The sequence below is a fragment of the Watersipora subatra genome, chromosome 2, assembly GCF_963576615.1.
Source record: "Watersipora subatra chromosome 2, tzWatSuba1.1, whole genome shotgun sequence".
In the NCBI taxonomy this organism is placed as follows: Eukaryota; Metazoa; Bryozoa; class Gymnolaemata; order Cheilostomatida; family Watersiporidae; genus Watersipora; species Watersipora subatra.
Genome location: NC_088709.1, coordinates 59936551 through 59955752, shown reverse-complemented (window position 1 = coordinate 59955752; position 19202 = coordinate 59936551). Strand labels below are relative to the sequence as shown.

The 19202-nt window shown below is 36.5% G+C and overlaps 1 protein-coding gene across 2 annotated transcripts in view; it reads right to left on the bottom strand.

Annotated features, from left to right (window-relative positions):
• LOC137386962 (uncharacterized) overlaps window positions 1–19202 on the bottom strand; it is a 167657-nt gene that overhangs the window by 15342 nt on the left and 133113 nt on the right. The window contains exons 1-4 of one of the 2 annotated variants that reach the window (XM_068073211.1): window positions 16292–16377; window positions 13823–13989; window positions 13298–13454; window positions 13005–13191 (exon numbers count right to left, since the gene is read on the bottom strand). In XM_068073211.1, the coding sequence (XP_067929312.1) occupies window positions 13005–13191; window positions 13298–13454; window positions 13823–13974 (496 nt within the window). In that variant the 5' untranslated portion in view covers window positions 13975–13989; window positions 16292–16377. Of the gene's footprint in view, window positions 1–13004; window positions 13192–13297; window positions 13455–13822; window positions 13990–16291; window positions 16378–19202 lie in introns of those variants that run through there. The other variant, XM_068073212.1, reaches the window with a different exon arrangement.

Here is a 19202-nt window from a genome sequence, read left to right as displayed (position 1 = left end):
GCAAGTTGCAAGTGACAGCATACTGGTGTGAACAGTGTGCTGTACCATTATGTGCAAAACCGTGCTTCAGAAAGTACCATACTTGCGCTGCTCCGTAATAAACAATAGAACTGAGTTTATAGCTAATATATAGTTGCACCTTCTGCGTGGAAATTTTTTATATTTTCAAAAATAAATGTCGTAGATGTTCAACTTTTGCATATTCTGAATCAGCAGAAATGTTATGATTGTTTTATCACTATCAACAATAATTTGTCAATTTATAGCATATTGTACAATTGTCTTAAAGTTTTACCATTGGTCAGCAATTTTTCTTTCCATATAATCAATGTAATAGCAGATATTCTTACTCATAATTAAACCTAAACTTTTTAAAACCATTGCAAAGAGTAAAATGTGAGGATTTCAAAAATATTAATGTTTTTGAATTTGAGCAAGCCAATATTGAAAAAATAGTCAAAACAGTAAACTACGAACGAGCTCCAAATTTTATGCTTGAATGGGTTGGGACTGGAATGTGAACAGTAGGACAATGGCCTGGGACTAAATGGGTTAATAATAACAATTCTTGCATGGAACTGCGTGTGTATATAGAAAAGTCACTGTTTCACCAGAAGCTATCCACCAGAACTTTGAATATGATGATACTGGTACCTCTCGATACCGGTACAAATATAAAAATGAGATATGGTAGTGTCTTTGTCTGACCGAATGGAGAGAAAATGTCGAGGTTCTTCCCATAGAGACAATATAATTGTCCATGTGAGAAGAATTGGCTTGACCCCAGATATAGTAATTGAAGCTTACGAAAAATATTTCTCAACAGGGGCATTGTAACCTGTGGCCGAATTGGTAAAACAATCAGTGTGTGCTTTATCTGGAATGACACATAGTTTGAGAAATATATATATAGATATACTTGCACTCTAACGATTGGTATTCCGACGTTGCATAGGGTGTGTCAGAAAACCTAACCTCCAGAATACCGACATTCACATGGCTGTTTACAAATGCTGTTTTTAGTAACATTAATAAACTAATCAAATTAATTCTTGAATGGGGCCTTAAACCAAAAATGTTCTTTCAGCTTTTGACCATTTTCAAAAATCTGTATCAAATTCCTTAATTATAGTAACAATTTTCATTGGAACACTATCATGAAAAAAATGATACGACTAGTTTGTTAGTAGGTCATGGATTATTGTGATGCAGATAAAGACTTATATGATATTAGCTATACATTTTTAAATAATTTTGAGTCATGAAACGAATGTGTGCTCGGTGAATATGACGTTAGTGTAAAGATTTTAACACGTTTTAAGCATTACACAAATTTTGATGGTTTTCAGCCTGAAAAGCCGTAAAACTTTTTTATTTAATAACACTTTCTGTGTGTTATCAGACTTTTTTATCAGCGTTTTACCAACTATTATTGTATTATGACACTAATTGGATAAATTTGCTAAAATTTTAAAAACTTTGGATCATTGAACAAATTTCACAGGAATACTAACACACATTGAAAAGAGCAGCCAGGATTCAAAGGGTTAAAGTCTGTGAGGCAACTTAGTTGTTTCATGGCAGGAAGTCAAATCTTAATGGCAACGGGATTTATCTCTTTTAGCGGCTCGGAGCTGCACTGATGAGGCTTCAATAGCCGTAACAGTACTTTCTGTAGCATGAGCATATATAAATTTAAAAGTGTATATATATATAGCTGTATATATATATATATATACAGCTTCACTGTATATATATATATATATATATATATACAGTGAAACTCGGATAACTCGCCCTCGGATATATCGAACACATGGTTAACTCAAATGGATTTGCTTGGTCCGTTCCCACGCAATGATAAATGGCTTTATATAACTCGACCTCGGCACCGTTAACTCGAACAGTTGTTTGCCGAATTCACAAACGTGGTTTCCGTTCAATTTATTTTGAAGGAGTTTCCACTAGTCGCGGAGCTGAGACTACTCTGCTTTCTTAACTTCTTTCTTTTATACGCGTATAGTGTACATATAATTTCCCCTGTACCGTATAATGAAACCGAGAAAGAAATCGTATAAAAATGATTAATAGGGTCGCTAAGACGTTCGCTTAGTTACGACCAAGCTATAATCGTTAGAAGGTATTAGCGATAAAAATTTAATAAAGATAGGCACAGCATGCAAAATACATATTGTAACAGTGATTATATGCGGATACATAAAGATAAAATGTCACAAATAGGCTCGTGGCTTGGCGTCCGCTACAACAGACATCCGCTTTACGATGGCATCACGCAAGCAAAGAAAAGCATGGAAACCTTCTGACAAACTTAAAGTACTCGAGGAAATCAAAGCTGGACAAAAGCTATCAGCATTATCAAAAAGAGAAAATCTTCCAAAAAGTACAGTGTCAACATGGATTAAACAAAAAGAAAGAATAAGATCGTTATGTGACCAAAATTCATCAAGGCTAAGAGATCGTTCAACGTCGCACGATGATTTGGATAGTGTATTATTGACTTGGTTTAGACAAGTGCATAGTGAAGGCTTACCTATCGATGGGCCAATTTTGTTAGAAAAGGCTAACAAGCTTTCACAGGATTTAGGAAAGGATACTACTGTTTCTCGTGGTTGGTAGAGGTGGAACGAGACACGAGACGTCTCGAGTATCGACCTGTCTCGTCTCGTATCGGTCTCGTCTTGACATAACTATTGCCAAACTCGAAACAGGAAATAGAACTAAAGCACCTGCGCGCGGTTGTTAAAACATGGCTTCTTGCGGTAGCAACAACTCCATATATTGTAATGGATTGCGGGCAACTGCCTTATACCCGGTCCGTTACTATTTGTTGCTATTGATTATGTTGGCCACCGAGTCTAATCATGTAGTCCGGACAACGGCCCTGTTAATATATTGTAGTTCGGTTCTGTGTCCTTAAAACAGATATCGGGTCTATCTAATTACCCTTCAGATAATCCAATTTAATAAATAAGACTTTTGCGGGTAAAATGTCTGTATTTTATCGTATCGTGTCTAAATACTAATCTGTGTATCGTGTCTAAACAACTGCCCTTGATAAAATTCGGGCCTCTTTTATATACTACCAATCGCGGGTAAAACTTGCCCGGACACCGAGAAACGAACGAAAGGCCGTGTCGACCATAGTCCGCGTTCGGTTAACAATGACGTTATTGTTAGTTCAATATAAGAATATACGTGTACATGTATACAGTAATTAATATAATTTCCTGAGTACAATTTAAATATAATTCACATACTACAGTTAATACACAAACAAAACTTAACATTAATGAAACGATAAGAATGAAAGTGTTATCGTGTGTTCTTTTAGTTGCGGTATTCCTTTGTAGAGCGACGGCTATCGGTTTCATTACACATTACATTAAAAAGTAAGACCTATTCAATAGATGGTAAAAATATACATGTACAAAGCAATATGTTTATAATAATTATGATCAATAAAGCTCAAAATTCTTAGAATATACAACTTCGGTATTTTAGAGCTGTTTGTGTCACTTTTGTTTACAAAATCTACATGCATATCACTATTAAAATGTATTTAAATCATTTACATTACATGAAAATTCAATTTAAAAAGAGTTTTATCAATTTTATATATACCAAGTAGCTAGTACTCGTGTAGTGAAATCACCACCAAATGCTCATTATTTTACTGTCTCGTGTCTCAAATTTTTACAAGACAGTGTCTCGAGTCTCGTCTCGAACTTAAAAAACCTGTCTCGTTCCACCTCTAGTGGTTGGATCGACAGGTGGAAGAAAAGGCATTCTATTGGCAGTCAGATAGTTGTTGGAGAGTCATCTTCAGTTAATGTTGGAGAAGTGGAAAAGTGGAAAGAAGAGGTGCTTACTCCATTACTTCAAACGTACACTTATGATGACATATTCAATATGGACGAAACCGGGTTGTTTTACAAGCTCATGGTCGACAAAACGTTGCACTTTAAAGGGGAGAAGTGTAGTGGAGGGAAGCTGTCAAAAGAAAGACTGACTGTGGCACTTTGCGCTAATATGTCGGGCACCAAAAAGGAAGTTCCTATTGTAATAGGAAAGTTCAAAAATCCCCGCTGTTTTAAAAATGTTACTAACCTTCCATGTCAGTATTACCACAATAAGAAGGCTTGGATGGTGAGTGACATCTTTCAAACATGGGTAAGAGATTTTGATCGCCGGATGACCAGAAAAAACAAAAAAGTGCTTCTCATCATTGACAACTGTCCAGCACACCCAACTATGAATGGGCTTATGTCAATCAGGCTTCTATTTACGCCATCCAATACTACAAGCATGCTGCAACCTATATGGACCAAGGAATCATTCGAACTTTTAAATCTTACTATCGTCAGCAAGTTAGAGAGGATGAGGCTGAGATTGTTGAACCTGATCCACCTACCTTGGCTGATGCAAACAACGCTTTAGATGTCCTCAGACGTTTTATAGATACGAGAGAGTGCAAGGACTATAATAACTGTTTAAAATCTATTTCTACAATAAGTCACACTGTTGATCTTTGTCAAAAAAATACCTCGTCACAGACTACACTCGATAAGATTTTTAAATGAAACAACTGATCAGATGTAAAGCATGCTTTTTTGCATTGGTCATAAATGTTTACTTATGTCCAGTTTTAAAAATTATCAGAAAGAATAGATATTTTTCTATTGGGCTGAGATTTGTTTGCAGTTTTAGGTGATGTGACTGACAAGACGTTTTAAGATTAAAATTAGCAAAATTGATCTCGAGTAAAACACTCAGAAGAAAAAATGTCTTCTGAGCGTTTTAACCGCGATTAGGTTTTGACAACTTTAATCTGAAAAAGTTCTGGCAGTCACATCACCTAAAACAACACACAAATCTCAAGTGTATAAAAATATCTATACTTTCTGATAAATACCTTAAAACTCTATACATCGGATGCCCTTTAACACACAACAAACAACCTATACTTTAGTTTTATATATACATGTAGTTTGTATATGTATCTACTGATAAATACATTCACTTGTGACTGTGCTCTAATAACTTGAACGCTCTGATAACTTAAACACTTTCACTCGGTTCCCTGAAGTTTGAGTTATTTATGTTTCACTGTATATATATTTTAAATTAATTTATAGATATTTTAAATTAAATTTTATAGATATATATCTATAAATTCTAAATTAAAAGCATTTTTGGGTGAAAACAGGAAAGGATGTATACGTTAGTAAGAGCAAGCAATTGTAAGAGCTTCCGTGGTCTTGTGGTTAAAGCGCTGGATTATTGAAATGCGTTCGCAACTCTTGTGAGTCCAGCAAAATGTGGAAGTTTAATTCCAAAATTTTAAGAGCTATAGCTGGACATACCGAAAACAGACAAAAGACGACAAACTTTGAGAAATGTATATATATATATAGCTGTGTTTATATATAATATAAATCATGATACGGTTCATTGTTAAACAGGCCAATTCAGCAAGTAACTCAATATCGATTAAATCAATCAATAGTGATCCAAAACCAATTGTATTAACTTGGAAAGGAATAGTAAACCTATCACATTTATTCCTAAATTGATTAACCATCATCAGCAACTTTTCATAGAAAGAAGCTCTATAATTGCAAAAGTAGAGCCTAACAAGTAATAAAAAACCAGTTATAAACCTTAAAGGTTGACTTGCAACAAAATTCACATTACAGTTATTTGGTATCAAAAGATTCGCCATGTCTTACTCTGTTGTGTAGTAGGTGCCAAATATGTGGGAATGTGATTAAAAGCTCTTAAAAGCTCAAAAACGAACAGAAAATCGCAGCGACACGAGACCGCCCTAGTTTGGATTCATTTTCCAAAACGGTTAAAATGTGACGTATGTGTGAGAGATGGTTTTGTTTACACTTTCATGCATCCTTATTCATCAAACTATTTTCACAAATATATTTCACGCTTGCTATAAAAACCATATCTATTGTTCTTACGCGTCTATTTTATCGACATCGTAATGCTGCAACTTTGAGCACTGATATCTCAAAACTTAGCATAAAAATATGTTTAATTTTTTAAACTTAGCTTGAACGATCGCATATCATCCTCTGATAAAAATGATGAGCCTTTTGATCCGCTATGATGGTCGAAAAATGGCGGAAATTGTAAGTCACATGATCAGATAATGTTAGTTTCAGTTCAAGTTTGATCTATCGCAAATGACAGATACGCTTTCTCGTATTAAACTTGTTAATTTCAATTCGTCATAATCTCTAACGCGCCGCATCGTGTTTGTGCAGCTGACAAGCTGAGAAGCACCTTTTTCTTAGCCAAGAGCAGAGAAAAGACCAGACCTTCACCGGGCGTAGAGCAACTGGGTGAAGCTGGATGTGACAAACTTTATTTATTCGCCTGCTTACTCTTACCTTTGTTTTCGCCATTTCAAAGACGACGTGTTTTCTAACCAGTTTGCATACTCCACATGCCACCAAAGCACGTGAGTAATTTATTTTATAAACCACTTGTATTAGTAGAGGTAACTCGGGTTATTTTCTAGTATTCTCCTAATACTACTGTATTAATCTATATTTAATATTACAATATTAATGTCATGTAATTGTAATATATTATTAGTATTTTATCTTTTTAATTACGTGTATTATTCTTATTATAATAACAAAACTAATTAATACTGCATATCTATCTGTAAAACGTAATATATTAATCTATAATTGATAAAATGTTATAAGTTTCACGATTAATTTCGCCAAATTTCTTAACCCCACTCACTTATAGATATCTACTATATAAACGGCAATCGTTGTCTATCTATCTGTGTATCTGTCTGTCCGCTTTATAGAGTACCGTACTTTTCCGACTATTAGCCGCTACTTTTATATAAGAGCGTGTGTATTCTGTGGTTTTTTTCACCGCTAGGGCGCATTAACGGGAATCTCCGGTTAGTACACGCCTCTATTATAATACGTAACCTGCTATTCGTCGTAGGGATGGACGATAAATACTGATATGCTAATAGTATGAGTTGTCTTCTCGATATATTGAGTCACCAATAACTCCCAAATATGAGCAGTATAAATAAATTATATGGCGGTCTTTTTTTCGATTCGATCGTTAGTTAGTAATCTTTTATTTTGCTGATAACAAAATAACAAAAAGCCTCTATTTGCAGGCATATTATCCAATAAAACGGAAACTGTAGAAGAATGCTGAATGCAAGATAGTAGTGAACAATTCATATTTAGTTTGAGATTATTTGTGTAAAAGTTAAAAGAAAATTTACATGAGAGGATGACTTCAAATAAGTAATGCAGGATAGCTTATACAAAGATAAATTGATTGATATGTACTATATACAAGAGTTCAGGGCTGAAGAATAGATCCTCTATGAGTATTGATTGTGGCAAGATTGTAACAGATTCGATCGTACGAAGCAAACTTAATTAATATGAGTAAGTCGTAAAATTAAATTAGTAGTAAATATTAGTAGTGAATTAAATAAAATTTACTACTCTTTAAATAAAGTAATGAGTAGTAAATTACGTCTAATTAATATTTACTGCCAACGTGTACCGGGAGGGTCATGTGAACATTTGTTTCTTGGAGCCACTGGAAAAACGCATTTCTCACCTACTAAATTTCCACATTAAGAAGGTAAGTGTTTCTTATACGATGTTGTATTGTATATGAATTGCCACATCTCCACTACTTAATAACGTTGGATTTGCCGCTGTTCGTGATAGTGGGTCATGTTCATTTCCTTCAGCAGCCGAGTTACTAATTTTTTTCCAGCTACGAGTAGGCCTACTGTAACTTACTATTACAGAACTTTCACGAGTACTCCGAGGGTTGCGATACGCTATTGTGAAAAGAAAGAGAGCAGCTGCTATCGACTTACTGTCACCCTGCATCAGCCATGACCAGCTATACGTCGCCTGCTCAAAAGTAGGCACACGCCGAAAACTGTTTCGTCATACGCCCGACAGAAAAACCAAAAATGATTTCTATCCGCAAGTGTTGCGTTGAACTAAGGGAGAGAGAAAGAGGGGGAGAGAAAGGGAGAGAGAGGAGGGGGGAGAAAGGGAGAGAGAGAGGGGGGAGAAAGGGAGAGAGAGAGAGGGGGGAGAGAGGGAGAGGGGGGAGAGGGAGAGAGAGAAGGGGAGAGAGAGGGAGAGAGCGAGGAGGAGAGGGGGAGAGAGAGAGGAAGAGAGAGGGAAGAGAGAGGGAGAGACAAAGGGGGGAGAGAGGGAGAGAAAGGGAGAGAGAGGGAGAGCGAGGAGGAGAGGGGGGAGAGAGAGAGGGAGAGAAAGAGGGAGAGAAAGAGGGAGAGAGAGGGGGAGAGAGAGGGGGAGAGAGAGAGGGGGAAGAGGGAAGGAGAGAGGGGAGAGAGAGAGGGGAGAGATGGAGAGAGGGGAAAGAGGGAGAGAAGGAGAGAGGGAGATGTAACTGCATATTTGGAGTTGTTTTACAGTATGAAAGCAAACTCTCAATAAACCTTATGCTGCCCATGAATCTGTTACTGTAGGCGGGTAATGCAGCTAGTGTTATATAAAATAGTTATTGTCATTTTCTGGTATCATCGTTAATAGCATATTAGTATTATTAGATTATTATTATTAGTATTACACGTAGATGATGAAGAGTTTGTGCTAACCACTGAAGACTGGGAAAAGTTTGAGCGCTATGTTGGCCAGCGTCAAACACTCTCCAATTACATGTACGATAGAACTGAACGTAACCAAACTTGACAAAATATAAAGAATATCCATAGAGTTATTACTCACATTTTTATGTTTACAATATCATGGATTCTGATAAGGTTTTGTAAAACCTGTGTCATGATTGCATGGCTATATATTTATTCTTTTTCTGATCAAGCAAATATGATATAATAACAGGAAATGATGTTGTACAAATCTTATTGCAAGTCAACTATTGTGTTGTGATTTCAGACCCGAATCCTCTTTCAAAGAGGAGAAAATAATAGTAAGTGTGACAGCACTCCAGCGACTATTTCACTGTCACGACTGCGCCCTCCCCTGCTCATTCCTGATGGTGCGAGAAGGCGGATGGGTAGAGTTCAAGGTTACATGTGCCTCCTGTCACCAATCGTACACTTGGGAAACAACTGCCAGGGTGAACAGGGCTCACATCATCAACCCCCTGCTGGCAGCTGCATCACTCTTTTCTGGCGGATGCCTTATGCAGAACCTCCGTTTTCTGTCGCTCCTGAACATCGCGATACCAAGCCACAGCGTTTGCCTCTACCAACAAAGAGAATACTTACATGGTGTGAGTGTTAATATTTACCCATAAACTTGGAAAATGTGAGTAAAAGCTAGGCACACTAATTGAATAACGACATTTAGAAACAATTTTTTTCTTGAAATGAAAATATGTCGTCCTTCAAGCGAAATACAGTCATACTTCGACTTACGAGCTTAATGCGTTCCAAGACTCAGCTCGTATGTCAATTTACTCGCATGTTGGTGCAATTTATGTATATATAGAACAATTAAATATATATTAATTGGTTTCTATACTAAAAAAAATGCAAATCAAACACTCAAAACAAGATATTGTAACAGAAAAACATTTTGGTTGTTGTCCTAACTTGCCACATGCTTTCAAAAAGCAACAAATAAAAAAACAATGCAAGGAAATGTGATTAATTAATATGTAAAAATTAAATAGGCCTACATACAGTAGCAGCTAACGCTAGCATTTGCCAGGGAGGGAGATATAAGTGTTATTCATCATTACAACAGTTGAATTTGATAAATTTGGATTTTATCAAAGTCCTAAAAAACAAACTTAAAAGCAAACCTAAAACCAAACATTCATTTTTCGTAAATAAAATTTCTTCGGCGTTCATAGTTAGAAGTTTCTCGCTAGTTAGCTAATTTTTCCTTTGTTTCGCTTTCACGACTAGCCGGCCGTTTTAAGATAAACCTATCTAAGGGCGTTTGCCTTTGTCGCCCTTTCAACGTGTTGCGATTAGGACGAACACTGGTGTCGTCACAAAGGGTTAATGCACGACCACTAGCCAACTTGTCCGAAAGTCTATTTTTATAATTTTTATAGATAGCACCGGCCTTTTAACTACCGGTTTTTTCGCCTTTTAACCACCGGCCTTTTCGCCCTTATTGAAACATCGTTTTAGTTACGCTGTCACCGGCCAATTGTTTATCTTTTATCCAATGCCTGGAGCAGTCTCTCCATCAGCGGTCGTGAAGATCGCTGGCTCGTTTAGAAACTATGGTTAGTCCTTTTGCAAACTAAATGCCGTGAATATAACCCTTCGGTTTGATAATTGTAAATGTATTTCTGTCATATTGCTGAGCTAGATCAATCACGCATACACATTTCGCATATTTTACAATGATTTTCCGTTTAATATCAATTGTTATCATTTGCTTTTTCTTTCCATTATCTTTCATTTTACTGGCAAACTTTCGGTCTACGAACCGTACTTTTAATTCACATAATTCTGCACTGAAAATTGCGCACAGAAAACACTGTAGAAAAGTATAACCTGAGTAGTTGAAAAATACAGAGGGATGCTGTTCTCATAAAACACCTCTGGCATACTTGGCAACTAACTCACGTGCTCGTATCTCAAACATTGCTCGTATGTTAGTGCTAAAACTTGCTTAAAAGCTGACTCGTATCTCAAGTTTATCGTACGTTAGAGCATTCGTAAGTTGAAGTATTACTGTATATTATAATTTGAAATTCGGATTTTTCATCATAATATAACACAAAAAGGGGGAAGAGGATTCTACATTCTTAGACTAATGATAATGATACAAATTAATCTTGTATAATGAAGTTTTACAATATTTTACAGTGTATTGCTGAGCAGTACACCCTGCATAACAAGGGACTGATGGCAGCAATCGATTGGGAGCTTGATTTGGCAGGTGACAGTAGATGTGATAGTCCGGGGCATTGCGCACTATACGGGGCCTACGCTATGATGGATCAGAGCTGCAGTTTAATAGTCAGCAGCCATCTTGTCAAGGTAAAACTTTGACAGTTTTTACCTCACAGCCTGACAAAAACCAAAATTTTTTAGTAGTTATTAATACATAAACATGAAGTTGCTGATCTAGCTAAATAATTCATTCAAATAATGTGAAAGTGATTGTTGGTCGTAACTTTTTTACTTTGCAGTCAACAGAGACCACCAGCTCTAACGCCATGGAGCTGGAAGGCTTCAAGCGATGCCAGTCCGATCTAATTTTCCATGGCCTGAGAGTGAGGTCCATTACAACGGATGTTGTTACAACGGTTGTGTGCATACCGCCAGTTTGTGTTTTGGCTTATGCCGCAAATTTGTCGCGGTGAGCGACGGCCTCTACCTGCCTGCTTGGTGTCTAAGATTCGGGCTCTTTTCCCACCAACGGATGATGAAGAGTTTGCAGACTTGCAAGCAAGATTTGCGGCATAAACCAAAACACAAGATTGTGGTATGCACACAACCTTTTCCGAGCATTTGGCGATGGCTCTCCAAATGGGAATAGATTATCTACCAAAACAATTATTGAAAAACAATAATTGCTGATCATCAAAATAATCTCGATCTTTATATAATAAAATCATAAAACTAATATACTCTCTGCTGCAGTAAGTGTACAAGCCAAATATAACAATTCTCCTTGTGTTCCACGAGTTCAGAATATGTATATTCAACCGATGCATTAAATGTGTAACACAAGAATTGTAGATAATGCATGACACATTAGCATAGCTTTGGTGTTATTGGCATTAAATGAAAATCCAACTCACTATGATATCGCAGGTAATTATTCCACCCCAACTCAAGGGGTACAGGCGCTGCAAGTTCGTCCACACCAGGATGCACACACAGGCATTCATGCTCCCCGCCGTCATAGAGACGATGCGCAAACTCAGCATCATGGCAGCACAAACATTCAGGAAGAGATGGCATGTCTTGACAGCGCTTGCAGACACACCACTCTGTAGCCGGTGGTATTAGCTCCTAAAGAAATGAACAGATATGTCAATGCAACCATAGCTAATACATCAGGTCGATGTTATCCAACAGTATATCAGTGCAGCACTAGATTTAAATATTAAAATTGTTAATGTTGTCATTAGAGAAAAATCTGTAATTATTTTTTCGCAATATGAAGCGATAATTATCATCATTGAAATCATATACATGTATATATAATAATATTCGTTCTATCACTCTCAAGCTAAAACTATTACTACTAGCTAGCTTGGCACATAAGAGCTGGCTAGTGGCGGTGCTTACTTGCTGGGAGGTTTGATTCTGTTGAGGAACTTCTTCAGATAGAGCGTCAGGCTCGAAACGCCAGGGTCTTAACTCTTCAGAATTTGAAATTTTTTATGATCGTAACTCGGACATGTACGCATATGTTGAATAGTCGGATGAAATGGCCAAGCTGAAACTGTAAAGTAGAGAGCATCTATATTTGACACGGGGTCTTAAGCAAAACCCGAAGTGTTTGGCATAAACTATTGCTACGATAAGTTTGATATTGATCTTTGTATTGGCCTTTCAATTCACGCGAGAACATCATGTGACAAGACAATAACCAAAATCCGCGGATACGTCATCGAAATCAAGAGATTCCAATCTACGGCGGCTTTTTGTTTTTGAGCTTTTAAGAGCTTTTAAGAGCTTTTAATCACATTTCCACATATTTGGCACCTACCACACAACAGAGTGAGACATAGTGAATCTTTTGATATCAAATAACTGTAATGTGAATTTTGTTGCAAGTCAACCTTCAAGCTTTTGTGGATAAATACCACGCTGTTTTAAATGCAATGGCTGCTAATGTTGTAAGAATGTCGCTGTACACAACCTTTCACAGAAACATAAAACTCAGGATTGCTTAAAATGAATGAAAAACAAAAGCCATATTCATTTCCTTCTCAACAAAAATATGGTCATCAAAATTGATATGGACACTCCCCACTATAGAACTTACCATCAATACATCCATTTGCACATTCCAGACATGTCACACAAAGTACTCCAAAACATGTTGAACATCCTCGTACGATTGGTTCATCCGGATGTGTAGCACAACATTGTTCTTTCAACATTTTGGCCTTGTTCTGATACTCCTTAATGTCAAGGACATCTCTGTGTAGAGGGAAGAACTGACCATGCAACTGGAAGGAAGAATAAGAACATAAACAATTAATTGAGAACACCTGTATGACCAACAAGAGGTAAACAAGTAGATCCAAGGTTGGGATAATTTATATTGAAACTCACCTCTAAGTGTTTAGTACACATCTTCCTACTACAGGTGGTACAGTAGCTCACTGCCGGCTCATCTGTTTTATTATCTAGACAAGTGTCACAAACGTGTAAGTTGTCTACTCCCTTTGTTGCAGGCGGCAGCCTTGCTAATGTCACATCAAATACAGCTCTAAAAGTCATGATATAGCATTATTAAACCATGATATAAATCTTTCAAAAAGGTAGAAAAACTTAGATCAAACTCGCTAAAACACTTAGCAATATTACCAATTGAAAAATATGACCCCTAATTTTAAGTTATCTAACTGAACACGCTTGCACGTTAATATTAACTATGGTTTAAAGGGAAAGAAACAGTTCTTATGGAGGCTGCTGAGTCCCTTAGCAGGAAGCGTAGTTCTTGTTAAATGAAATGTACAATGGCTTAAAGTAAATTAATGCTGACTCATACAAGAATATAACAATTTCTTTCTGTCCTTTCATCCTACTCATTTCATTACGAGTCAGACATGATGGTTCAAACAATTCACAACTTACTTGCATGTACCACATCTGACAATCCTGTTAGCCTCAAAGTCTCCAACAAGACAAGGGTAGCAGTGGACATGATGACAAGGAAGTGACCTTGGATCAACTAGTTGTTCATCCTTTTCCAAGCAATATCCACACACTGCGGACTCTGAAGCCATTTTATTGACTAACCCCTAGAAACAACCATAGTCCCTGATTACATATACAATGTAGATAAGGTTTACTTATAGATAAGTTTGGCAAGAGTCACCTAAGGTGAGTCAGATGAAGGGTTAGAATTCTACACAGAGATTCTGGTGTTGGTCTGTTTCATTAGAAACTGAAAACTTAGGAACTTGAAAACTTAAGTAAATAAAATAGGCTAAAATAAAACAAATGAATCAGCTATTCATATGATTTTTTCAATTGAATCTGATATGATAACAAACTTCTGTGTGCCCACTAATTAAGGCAGAACAGCAATAGACATGAGAACTTATTGTACCCTTGATTCGATTTGGCAAGGCGTAGCAGCTTAATCAACCTACCATACATAACTACCGAGTCGAATAAACTCTAAAAATGGTGCCAGCAAAAAAAACGGATGAACATATGTCATTTGCACGCTTTTAATTACTATATATTTCAGTATATCTGATAGTACTCAAACTCACTGAATGCAGACTCAGTTTAAAGTAGTTGGTCTAAGTCACTGTATGTAGTGTAGAGTTTTCAAGCGTTCTTCGTTTACCAGTTAACATTAACACTTTCAAGAATGACATCGAAATATTTCGATTAGAGGTCTCCTCTCTAAGTGGCTGACATCGAAATAATTCGATTATTCGAATAATTTGATTATAACCTCATCGGTCATGTTAGTTCATGGGACTAGTTTTTGACCTCTGATCGGCTAATATTGCCAAAATTCTGATAGCCCTGAGTTTTAACTTAATGTACAAGAGAAATCTTGCCAATATGTTAAATAGAACTGGAAATATTTGCAAAAACTTCAGGCTTTGTCCGAATAAAAACTTTCTCAAGTTTTTTGAAAGTTTGAAAAAATGGCTAGGAATTTCTCTACATCACAAAAATAGCTGCAAATATTGATGAGTTAGTAAATGACAGTGATAGTGAAATAGATGACTCTGATGATGAGGAAGGTGGAGAAAATTGGAAATACTTTCAGAATTAGGGACAGAAAATGAAACCACAGCATGAGTGAGTGAAAAATTTCGGTGCAGTTTACCATTATTTAGTTTGGCAAGAAATGGCTTGATGAATAGATGATTTAGATTCACTCATTTATAGATTCCTGATGGTTGTAACTCATGTTGTTAGTCCAATATTTGGTCATACTCACATTTTATATGATTAGTTCCTGTGCCAAACTATTATTGGATATGTCAGTGACTGCTGGGTAATAGTAGTAGATTACTAGACTAGTTCTAAAACTGCTTCTATGTAGTATACTGCTATAAAGTAGGGTATTTTACATTCTACACACAAATATTTCCCACCTCTCTTCCCGTTGGGGAGAGGATGGGTGTGGGGGATTGGAGGGTTGGATCTGGGGGATTGAAGGGTTGGGGTGGAGGGATTGAAGGGGTGGAGTGTGGGGGATAGTCCTTCTCTTCCAATCCACCCCTGCCCAAACCGACCAATTCCGGAAGCAAGCTGTGGGCTATTCATACTTTTGTAAAGAATAGCTACAGAACCATTATAATTGTAGTAGATTACAATGATGAAGCAAAGATGAGAGCTGATGGTGGATCCAATTCAGATAGTGATAGGCCTATGGATATGGAGGATGATGGTGACCACGTAACAGAAATGAGCAAGAGCAATTCTAAAACAGGCCATCATGTGTTGACTATCTTTTGCCTTTTCATAGGCCTAATGCAAAATAATACTATGCCATGTCAGACATAAATTAAAGTAAATAAAAGGCAATCAAAGTATTTACTGCGATAAACAATACCTTGTACTCTGTTACGAAAATTATCATTTTTGGTTTGAAAAGGCATTCTTTGTCCTGAAGTTACATAAATTACATTAAACATTCAAATAATCAAGATCAGATCGTATTCAGAAGCTATTAGCAACAGTCACTTAAAACAGCTTATCAGTGTTCGATAATAAACTGAGCCATTCCCAACACGTTGTAGAGTAATTAGTAGGATAATACAGTTCTATCAATCACCAACACAACAGAGGATGACAGGACTGCCCTATTTATTGATGAAACCCAGTAAAAAATCAAATCACCGTTTGCATTTGTTTTGCGTGTTTTTATTAAAACTTATCATCAATAACGCATGAACCATGTCAGCGATGGGGCTAATATATTTGACATGTTGATGAAACTAAATGTATCAAAGTCATAGAAGTTTTAAGTTAAAGCTTTAGATAGGTAAAACAGTTTCGCAGCATTACTGAGAACTCTTAAATGCTCTTACATTTATACAGAAGTATAGTAATTTAATTATTTGCTCTGACCTGCTGGCTGTACAGGGCTGGACAGAGAGAACTGCTATCGTTGAATATCTTGTCTCATACGAGTCCTGTTGATGGGGGAAGTCCCAACCGTTGCTTAGACTAGACGGTATCGTATATAATTTGAGCAATGAGACTGGTTAAAGTAAAACACCGTCAAACTCAGGAACGAAAGCTATTCCAAGAACTCCCACGTGAATTGATTATTGACAACATAATATATAAAGATTAAGTCTACTTAGACGTCGTTTATCCATGCACTTAGTTGACATTGATCAGACAAAGGGGTCGAACGCAATTTTCACAGCCCGTTTTCAGAAATTTAAATTCGGCCACAATTTAGCAAAGCCACTTCAACAGCATTTAGTTATGGTTGGAGGCGGCCGAATGGCCGTTTCGGTTTTTGTCTATTCTAGATGTACATTAGTACATATTCAATGATTAAGTTTGTAGATGCTAGACGCTATTAAATTAACGAAGAGGTTCGATTTTGACGATTAACATGAATTCCTGACTTTGCAAACATTAACCTCCATTTACAATGAGTATTTCAATAGTTAAGATAATCTGATTGCTTACAGCATAATGTAGAATAATTCTAGGGTGGATTTGCTAGCCTTGTAGCAGTTTTATGAAATACTTGGTCAATAGTCACTTAACTGCCTACAAATTGCAATTGCTTTTTGACGCGTTTTTTTCATTATTTTTGTGAGGCTGTGTGAAGCGGATGTGTTTTAGAACTATTTAGAAACTTTCAAGAAAAAAGATATTTGCCTCCAGCTTTCTTCTCGATGCCCACATATCGCCTATAATTGCTAGTTTTTTTTACACTATCTCAACGTGTCAACTACTTTTTATTGCAAGGAGAGCAGCTGGGGCATTGCTGAGACTGCATACATGTAACAGCTGAGTAGACCTTTTTGTGTTTTTATCTTTTAAATATTTGCTTGGTAGACCTGGTTTCGTATTATATGATTATTATTTATGGATCAGGGACCTGTACTGTTATCCATAATTGTCAGGAAATATTTTCTGTGTATAGTTTTTATTTTATGCTCATTTAACCTGTTTATCCATGGGTAAGGGTAATACCATCAGTACTGAACCTGATGTTCTTAGCTCAGCTAGTAAAACTAAAGCTACAAATGGTAGTACATCTAGTCAATTTCACAGCAACGATAGTTGTACTTCATGCTCCAGGTAGATTTTCTGTACCAGGTGCCAACTAAGATGCTTAACTTGTCAGGCATTTTATCATACTCCATGCAATATTTAAAGCACACAAATTACATAATTTTTTTATTATATATTTCAATACATCAGAGTCTTGGCTTTCGAATGAGCCTATATTGAATATAAAAAGAATAATAGAACTATGAAAAACGGGGTGTCAAAAGTACGTCCTGCAAAAAAAACACTTGGTTCAGGTACTCAAAATGTGGCGTCATAATTCTCATTTAGCCTTAGGTCGTCGGTCCCTTTCGCTGTCATTGAGGCTGCGTTTTTCTGTGACAATCGGTGCTGTTAAACCCGGAGAGCGCTAATAATAAACTAAGATTCTAGATAATCAACAATGCCTGCGATCATTGTAACGCCCGACCAATACAAACACATGTTCTGGGTTAATTAATTATGCTTCAATAAATGTACCGACGTTGATAAAGATAATGAAATCACATCGATTAAATGATGACCTGCGATTGCGTGGCCCTAGGACTGAATATAAATCGCACTTTCGCGAGATCACACAATGCTTGAAATTAATTACTCTCAGTCGGCACCCTTAACATTGCATTAAAAATAAAGAGCTAGTGCATAATATCATCGGGGAAAATATAGTATGGTTCTTGGAGTCTGAGGTACTTAACATAGAAATAATATGTACATGGAGAACTAATGACACTGATTCCGTTGTCATCATCATTCGTTCTCTGGAGTTGTCTTACCTTCCCCTGCCACTAGCGTCATTATCGTCACTTTCGTAGTTGATAAATAAGCGGTAAGAGCACACAACAACGAATATGAGAATTGTGATGTCACAATTTTCGAGACTATGCCAGTAAACTTTTTCGCGGTAGAGCTCTGGGGAAATCCTATAAACACCAACCAATGTCTGTCTCACCATGGCAAACAATAGCTCATTCGAAAGCCAAGACTCTGATGTATTGAAATATACAATAAAAAATTATGTAATTTATGTGCTTTAATTAAGTGATCTCATTTGCTTTTTCAATCAGCCAAGTGCTTTTCTGATAAATGCTTTTTTGCTTTTAAAAGCTTGTAATCACATTTCCACATATTTTGCACCTACAACACAACAGAGTAAGACATGGTGAATCTTTTGATACCAAATAACTGTAATGTGAATTTTGTTGCAAGTCAACCTTTAAATATTTCACCCAGCGATAATGGAAAATTTATTAAGGTTGATCTTAATCAGGAAATTTATCTGAGTAAAACACAGCTTCATTAATTTTAAAGGTTGACTTGCAACAAAATTCACATTACAGTTATTTGGTATCAAAAGGTTCACCACATCTTACTCTGCTGTTTTGTGAGTACAAAATAAGTCGAAATGTGCTTACAAGCTCTTAAAAGCTGAAAAACTAACAGTTAATCGACGCCATCACAAAAACGCCGTAGGTTGGAATCTCTTTCTAAAACGACTCAAATGAGACATAGCTGCATACGATGGCTTCTGTTTACACTTTCATGCAACCTCATTCGTCGAAAGATTTTCACACAAAACTTTCACACATTCAATAAAACCATGTATATTGTCCTTACGCCTCTATTTCGTTATCATTGTAAAGCTGTCACTTTGAGCACTGATGTTTCAAAACCTAGCCTAAAAATCGGTTTAATTTTTTATCTTAGTTCAAGAGGGTGCATACTATTATCTAATAAACATTAG